Genomic DNA, 9,011 nt, shown 5'->3' with positions numbered 1-9,011 from the left:
AAACAGACTCACGGTATAGCAATTATTGATCATATGAACCAGATACCGGGTGAGAAACCAAAAAGAAGAACTACCGATCATATGTATTTGCTCAAATATTTTACTTATTTTTGGGATCTATCTTCTGTTGATTTCAACTATCGATCATATTCGTAAAACTTTGTTATGTACATTTCTTGCTTGTTTATACTATTGTGATACAAGTACATTTGTATAGAAAGAGCTTCATGGTACTTAAGGAAGAAAGGTGCAAGCAGTCTCCCTTAATTTGCTTATGCATCCAAAATTAAGATGTACATATCTAGGCATAAACAAAAGATCTCCACCTAGAATAGCAATAGGTTCTTTTCTTGAGAAAAAAAAAAACAGAACAATGTACCTTTGAGCAAAGCTCAATTTAATTACATATCTCCAGATTCAGAATGGAATATCTAATACTCTAAGCAATCCAGTTCTGAAAAGAACTGCAGTCCTCAATTTTCCTCTGAATTATCCAGTGAAGAAAGAAAATCAGATCTTGGTCCATATGTCAACTTAGCCAGAACCTAATGAAGGGAAGTCTTCAAAATTCTCCCAAAATTGATCGTTATAAAACTGAGGGTCTATCTCAAATTACAGTGGATTCTGGCAATATGAATGTACGTTATAAAACTAATATTCTACACAAACTTTATCGCAAATGGTCAATAGAAGAGTTAAACTAAAGATAAAGAAAAAACAATACACCACCATTTGCGCGCTATATGATAAATTTCTTGGATTCATAAATGATATAATGATCTATTATCAACTCAACATAACATTCAAAATTGCTTAGTACTGATACATTATCAAATAATAAAGACACTGTCTTTGGTGAGGAAGAATGCAGAAGGAGGCTATCTCTGAATATCAGCATTATTGTCTTCATACACTAGTTCTCTCCATGTTGTTGGACATTCAGCTCTGCCCCTGCATATAAAAAAGGAAGGACAAACATGTCAATTACCAATCACAAAGTTCCAAGGAATATCGATTAAATGACTTAACTAAAATATATGTATTGACAAGGTACCAACCGAGGTCTTTCCCATTCCCAGGACCCCATACTTTGTATTTACCTTCTAATTATGGCCAGCAATTCTCGTCGCCTTTGCTCAATTCTTCTTCTTCTTCTCCATGGTAACATAACCACTACCCTTCTTACTCTTTTTGTCAGTTTTCTTCTCATTCTTCTTCCTTTCACCCTCCTGTTCACCACCTTCTTTCCCAACTGTTTCATCACTGCTCTTCTTCTTATTCTAATTGTCTTCTTCCTCTTCAAGTTTTCTACCCATTTTCCCCACCATTTCTTCACACCACCCATCTTCTTTGACCACTTTGTCACTTTTCTAGTTCTCATTCCCAGAGCTTGTTGGTTCTCTCATAAAACAACGGAATTTATAGATGTAGCAGTTATAAAGCAAGTCAGTTCTTTGGTAACCTATGGTATTAGCTGACTTGCAAGCATTCCTCTTGTTTTGGAAATTTAGCGTATCTGTGTAACTTAACCTGTTATAGAGAATTATTCATTCTATATTTCATGTTAGCATATTACACTTACTTTAAACTGGTAGTTATAAGACAGGTCAATATGGTAGTCTATTGCAAATATATACGTAAATACACAAAAGTTAAACGACTTTCTTAATCAAGTAGATTTAGCGATCAGGAAAGCAAAACAGAAAAGGAAAATAATTCAATTATATGAGGAGAAATTTGAGAAGTTTCAAACTTACACCTTAAACTTTAATATAGAGAGAATACTACTTTATAATTTTAAGAAATTGTTTTACTTCTTTGGGTTTAATTTTTATACGCTGATATAGTAATCAATTTTGTATGATAGATTTTTTTTGGTTTCCCACCCAGTATTTGGTACCCGCTTTAGGACTAGGCTAATCCGGATTCACACCGGAAAGTCCCATTTTGGTGGGACAAAGGGCTCCCTACCAAAGGCAACTCCACTCCCATGGCTCGAACTCGAGACCTTTGATTAAGGATAGAGGAGTACTTATAACTCCACCACAAACTTTGGTGCTTTTTATGGTAGATCACTTAAAGTTAAAGTGAGAAAACATAAATTTTTTAATACTTGACTTATTGCACTGTTCCAGTTTTTGGTACCCGATGAATAATTTTAACATTCAATTAACTCAAAAGTGATTTCAATTTCTGAAGTTCCAAAGTTAAATGTTCTTGATTTGAAGTTTTACCGCATCTCAATATATTAACTTATTATATTAAATTATTTACTCTATAATTCATGTTAATATATTAGACTTACTCTTAGGTTGATGTAAATTAGTTTAATATGATAGTGTAGAAAAATATACACGTCAATACACATAAGCTAAAAGTTTTTCTTAATCAATTATATTTAGCTATTGAGAAAGGAAAATTAAAAATGCAAATAAGTTAATTCTACAAGGACAAAATTGAAATAATTGGCTGAACCGATCCATTGACACCCCAAGATACTAGGATATAGAAAGGCGTTTCTCATAGCCGTGGTTGATGGATATTGAGCTCGTACTTGTTTACCGTACTTATGGATGAGCTAACTAACAATCATTTTCAGACAAATTTGTTAACCAGCAAAAATTGCAAGTTTATCAACTAAAAGCTTGAACTATGGAGAAGCGCTTTAGAGAGAAAAGGTTTTAGAATAAGTAGAAGTCCAACTGAATGTACATTTTAGCCAAAAAAGAAAAAGTGAAGCTGAGATGAGAACAGACGGGATTGCGGTGCCTAAATGTAAACAATTCAGAGATCTCGATGTTCCAAGAGAACGGTATGATTGATGAAGATATTACACATAAAATCAAAATAGGATGGTTGAAATGGAATGGCGGCAGGAGTGTTATTTGATAGGAGGATTTACCTACCAATGAAAGGCTAGTTCCCATAGAATAGTAGTAACGGCAATATTATAAGGGAGTGAATGTTGGGGGTTCAACATATCCAGAAGATGGGTAGAGCATAAATGCTGATTTTAGGATGGATATGCTGTCATACACGTTACACAAAATTAACGTGTAAGTAGCACCCATGGAGGATAAAATAAGAGAAGATTGTTTGTGATGATTTAGAGAGGTCATACAACCACCTTTAGATGCATTGGATTGTAGGTGTGACATATGGTGACCGGAGGTGTTTAAATGGACGAGATAGACCTAAAATCACATAAAATGAAATTGCCTAAAAAGACATTGCAGCTGATAATTATACCTATTTAAATTCTACTTTATTTCTCCCCACCAAAAAAGGAGAAAAAAAAAGCTGCAGCTGATGATTGTACCTACCTTCAGTCGGACCTCCAACCATCAATCACCCACCACGATGCTAGAAGCCTGCCTTCAGGATTGATATCTGTGTTGCCTATACTTGATCTTCTGACCCACCATAGTCTGAATCCCTGGATCTCTTTACAATCAAATATCATTTCCTGAAAGCAAGTTTATTCATCTCATTCCCAATCAAATTCTCAGCTTGAGATTTGTCATGTTGAAAATCCAAAGAGATAAACTGCCAACACCATTGAAAATGTTCGAGGGTTCAAAAACAATCTGTAATTCTGTATCTCCGCAACCCAGCCTCAATGTTGCAAAGTATTAGCCTATTGCCTCAAACAAGTCTTTAATAAGATTGGAAATGTACAAGTCTTCAATATGATTGTGCCAAAGAATAATCAACTCCCACTTCTTGGTCAAGTTGTTCTGACCATTTTCCCCCCAACTGCAGCATTTAAGACCTTCACCATCTACAAAGTCAGAATATAATTCCTCTTGGGTCTTTGAACTAAGGCACCACAATGGAACACTTTAACAGTGAAATAGCCAAACTCTGTATCAGTCAAAGATCTGAACCACAAAGACCATTATATATGTCAAAAAACTATCATGTTAAGAGTAATTGAACACAGAAACTAAAGAGCAATATAGCACGATAAATGAATGCGACAACCGACAATGAGATAACAAAAAGGGGTTTTGCTTGACAAATGGAACGAATAAGGAAACATCTCAATTTCTTACCACAATAAATGAGTCATTCCTCACCGAGTTTCATGCCATGTTTCCAATAGCCTATTTACATCACCGATTATCGTCTACACATTTGCTCTAAACTACAAGAAATCTGAACCTTTAAGAAAGAAAAAAAAAGAATTTTTTGGTGCCAGAGCACCACTTTGTATCCCTCCAAAATGAGCCAGATCTACCATGTCAGTCTCATCTGACAGAAGTCCGTTAAACTTGTTGAAAGTTTTGCTGGGACCACACTGTTTGCTTCGGAGAGTTTCAAGACCAACAATGATCAGCTAGTAAGGTGAAGAAGACAGCAGTCTTGGATGCAGTATAGCGAAAATGACATTTTCAATAAGACAACAACTAGAAAAAAGTCAACTTTTGAGATCCTCCACCACCACCAACATGCCATCAACTATGAAAAGTCCATTTAGCATAAGTAAGAGCAACATAGAGAGAAGGAACACAACAGTATATAAATTGTAGCATTTACAATAGAAAGGTACAAAAGACAAGGATGGAGCAAGGAAAGAAAGCACACACATATTCGCAAGGGAAGAATAGGAGAGCATCATATAGAGAAACAAACATAAACATAGACTGAGCATATGTTGACAGTTGACATGGTTCAATGAATGTGGAAAAAGATAGATTACAATATGGTCTTTGAACATCTCAAGGCTTCTGTGAGAATCAGGATCGAACGCTAGTATTGAAACAAGCAAAAGTACAAATGTTGAAATCTTGACCTTTTGCTAACAGGCAAGGCATGCAACCCAGCCATAATCCTATAGGCAAAGTACTTACAAGTGTGAATCAGTTTCTTCAAACCTGATCGACACTATTGATTCACCATCCATTTCACTATGATTGCAAAGACTAATATATACAAAATGTTTCTCACATCACTTTCCATAATTTGAATCACTTTGGTCGATGCATGAGAAAATCCATCAGCTATGAAATGCTACAATTTTTAGAGATGAATTTACCTCGCTATGAGACAAATGTCAGAAAATCCGTCTAGAAATGTGACCTGCACTGCATGTAGTCACAAACTAGAGCAACAGCAAAGTGGAATCATGTATTCTGCATCTGCAATGACAACATCAGCTAATGAGCTTGATTGTATGCAACACTTTGACATGGTTGTTTAAATTGTTTACTAGAAGAAATGGGACTTTGGTCATATTTAAAAAGTCAGTAAATATAGACTTCTCATGGAAAATAGCTTCCGTCTTATTTCATCTTTTGAGGGCCTTGCTAATCCAGCTTGAGACTTGTTAGTAAGGAACCAATTATAAGCTTTGCAGGGGAGAAGATACCACTACAAGTGATAACAGTGCAGACATATCTGGTGTTTTTAATGGCAAAAGAGAAAGGAAAAATAACCAACTAAAAGCATTTCAAAATCTGTGAGGAAGCCAGAAGAACGTTTCCCAAATGAGGCAAAGTTGCAGGTTTGGCTCCGAATGAGGTGATTTATGTAAAATGATAAAAATTATGAAACAGGATAAACTGTAGATGCATTCAGTTTGCATACGTTCCTGACTCAGTGTACTGAGAGATGAGGGAGAGGGAAAGAAGTTCATCCAATAGATTAGTCAGATAGAATCCTGCAGAACAAATGCTCCATCAATACCATTTGAGTCTGTCAATGATGAACATACAAAAATATCTGATTCTTTTTTTATTTTAGAGTCTATCAAATACTTTATATATGTAAAATTTATAAAATTGCTAGTACAGAAGACATAAATGTCTGTTACAGTTTCAGAAAATTAACAAAATACTGCTCAAGATACAGTCTTTTGTTTAAATGCTATAACTGGATAGCCACTTTACCTGACCAATGTGTTTTAGTAAAAACCATCAAGCTATCAGGGTCTATCTTCAATACATTACTTTGACCATGAGCAGGTCTTTTGACCATTAGACGTCAGACCTCATGAATCATTCAACAGTATAGCTAAAAGCCCATTCTATGGAGCAACTTACAGGATGGCAAAGCTGTACAACATAACCATCAGTGAAGGTTATGTATCTTCAGTTGTAGGGTGCAAAGCTGAACAACATAACCATCAGTTGCTCAAACTCAGATTCCTTTTTCTTTGTAGCATCCAGCATCGTAGATTTTTTCTTTTACTTTTCTTCAGCAGCTCTGATGTGTAATTCTAGATAAAATTTGGTTCAAGACCTACCAGTAGTCACGACAAGAGCAGAAACCTCCTTTAAAATGGTGAAAACGAGTGGCATCCCTAACAATAATTTCTCGCCCTACAAGCTTGGAGATAAATTTGATTGCTGAGTGACAGTCATTACAAACTCTAAGGTTCTTCATGATCCTTAAAGTAGTGTTCTCCGGGGTATTTATTAACCCAAATGCAATTGCAAGCTTCTCACTGTGATGTCTAAGAATCTGCTCTTTCACCTCATAATCAAGATCATGCAGCACTGACTCGGTCTGTGGAATGAATCCCATTTTTTTTATATCTTCCCAGATTTTTTCCATTGTCTTATAAATAGCATCTCGCTGCGGATGAAGCCCATCATCTACCCCAAACACATGGACTACATTTTTTAATTGAATCCAGCTAAATCCTTGTTCTTTCTTGACCTGTCTATCCTTCATTGATTTTCTGATCTTGGCAGCTTCCTCCCATTTTCCACAAGAAGAATACACATTAGCAAGTGCTGAGTAGGCCCCACTATTTTCAGGATCAATTGAAAGCAATCTGTCGGCTGCAACTTTTGCTAGCTCCACTTTTTTGTGAACCCTACAAGATGCTAAAAGTGAACCCCATGCAATCACATCTGGTTCGATTGGCATCTTCTCTATGAAGTCTTGTGCTTCTTCTAGCAACCCAGCACGACCAAAGAGGTCAATCATGCAAGCACAGTGGCTGGAGGTGGGTTCAATACTGTGCATCTCTTTCATCATCTTGTAATAATTACGACCTTGAGCGACCAATCCTACATGTGTGCAAGCAGTAAGAACACCAACATATGTGATATGATCAGGCTTCATTTCAAGTGCAAGCATATCCTCAAACAATTGTGTGGCTTCAGCTCCAAGTCCATGCTGAGCTAAAGCCAAGATCATGGAAGTCCAAGAGACCGTGTCTCTGTTCAGGCGTATCAAATCAAATACTCTCCTCGCACAGCTGATATTTCCAGCCTTGGCATACATAGTTATCAGGGCATTGCTAACAGAAACTGATAATGCTTTCCCTGATTTAATGGCTGCTGAATGGATTTGCTTACCATGATTTAAGGATGCCACACTTGAACAGACACTCAACATTGCTGCTAGAGTATAATTATTGGGGTCTGGCCCTTCTTTAACCATTGACCTGAAGAGTTCCATTGCATCATCATTAAGGCCATTTTGAACGTAACCAACAATCATGGCTGTCCAAACAACCACATCACGGTCCTTCAATGAGTCAAAGATCTTCCTTGCTGGACTTATATTACCAAGCTTAATGTACCCATCTAGTAGTGCAGTAAATGCAATGACGTTTAGACTGGACTCTCTATTTTTCTCTAAAATTTTTCGAGCAATGTCTACGCCACCGCATCGGGAATACATGCAAATCAAAGAATTCCCAACAGCTCCTGACGTATCAAATTCAGTTCTGATAAGATGAGCATGGATTTGTTTTCCTACATTTAACTCCCCAAGATTAGCACAAGCTGATAAAGCACTAGCTAAAGTATATCTATCAGGTCCCAATGAAAATTCTTTAAGCATTCTAGAAAACATATTAAGAGCTAGAACGTCAAAGCCGTGCTGATTATAGCCTGTGATCATTGAATTCCAAGAAACTATGTCATGCTCATCCATTTGCTCAAATTGTGCCAGTGCTAAATCCACCCGACCAGCCTGCATATGCAACGAGATCAACGCGTTCCAGCTTGAGGTGTTCTTCACAACTATCCTGTCAAAAACATTTCGAGCTGCATTCGCATCACCTGACTTGGCATACATATTCAACAGAGAATTTGCCACGGAAACATGACTACTCAACCCAAATTTAACAACAAAGGAGTGAATTTTCTGTCCCTCGTATAGTGCTCTAATTGCAGCACAAGAAGCAAGAACACTTGTAAACGTGTACTGGGTCGGCAAAACATCAGAAGCAACCATCTCAAGAAACATCTGAATTGCAACCTGAAAACGACCAACCAAATTGTACCCAACAATCATAGTAGTCCACGAAACAGAATCGCGATAAGGCATTTCCTTAAATATCAAATATGCTTCCTTAACCGAACCTTGTTTCGAATACCCAGATAAAAGTGTATTCCAAGAAGAAGTATCTCTTACAGGCATTTCATCAAACACTTTACGAGCATATGATAAAAACCCGGTTTTTGCATAACCGTTGATGACATTATTCATAAGGAAAACGCCAAAATGGAGGCCGGATTTGACTATATGGCCATGGATTAACTTTATGGCAAACGGTCTTTTTGTTTTCAGGCTGTCTTGGAGAAGTGATACGTAGAAATGTGACTGAGAACCAAAGGATTGTGAGGTTTGGTGATTCATTTGAAGAATAATAAGGAGCGATTATGCAATTTAGATTTTGTTTTCCGTTAGTTTCATCACTTTTTAGTTTTTGTTAATTTAATTTTGAAGTTCTAAACATATATGAACTGGCGGGACGAGACAAGGGGCCTTATAATCTGTTTGGTTGCGAACTTTTTCTTAACAAGAAAAAACACAATGTTTCAGTTTTCTTAGTTTATTTTCAATTCGAAGACAATTGGTCTAGAAAGGGATTAAAATATCTCATTTTTATTTAACCACTTTTTTAACATTTACCATTAGTCATTCTAAATAGGAGAAAACATAATACAACAAGAACAAGCTTCTACTTTGTTTACCTCAAAATCGGATAACAATTGAATTTGTAAGTGGTTTTACGGAGACGTGGATTAATTTGACACAAAGTGATA

The 9,011-nt window shown here is 36.4% G+C and overlaps 1 protein-coding gene across 6 annotated transcripts; it reads right to left on the bottom strand.

The window, feature by feature from the left end:
- Positions 1-568: 568 nt before the first annotated feature.
- On the bottom strand, positions 569-8,748 carry LOC104228549 (pentatricopeptide repeat-containing protein At2g22070). 6 transcript variants are annotated; one of them, XM_009781023.2, is made up of 5 exons: positions 5,892-8,748; positions 5,039-5,141; positions 3,324-3,881; positions 1,101-1,552; positions 569-951 (listed from the first exon to the last, which is right to left on the bottom strand). In XM_009781023.2, exon 1 carries the CDS (start codon positions 8,599-8,601, stop codon positions 6,244-6,246), a length of 2,358 nt encoding a protein of 785 aa, XP_009779325.1. In that variant the 5' UTR covers positions 8,602-8,748; the 3' UTR covers positions 569-951; positions 1,101-1,552; positions 3,324-3,881; positions 5,039-5,141; positions 5,892-6,243. The 6 variants fall into 6 exon arrangements, with proteins under 6 accessions (XP_009779325.1, XP_009779327.1, XP_070030743.1 ...); XM_009781025.2 differs by having other exon boundaries at positions 1,101-1,530; XM_070174642.1 differs by having other exon boundaries at positions 1,101-3,881.
- Between the last annotated feature and the right edge of the window lie 263 nt (positions 8,749-9,011).

This window comes from Nicotiana sylvestris, chromosome 5 (genome assembly GCF_000393655.2).
Source record: "Nicotiana sylvestris chromosome 5, ASM39365v2, whole genome shotgun sequence".
NCBI lineage: Eukaryota > Viridiplantae > Streptophyta > Magnoliopsida > Solanales > Solanaceae > Nicotiana > Nicotiana sylvestris.
This window is presented reverse-complemented; position numbering and strand designations above follow the sequence as displayed.

Bases quoted from the DNA above. Each gene is read 5' to 3' on its own strand.
- LOC104228549 (XM_070174642.1), bottom strand. From the start codon at position 8,601: ATGAATCACCAAACCTCACAATCCTTTGGTTCTCAGTCACATTTCTAC.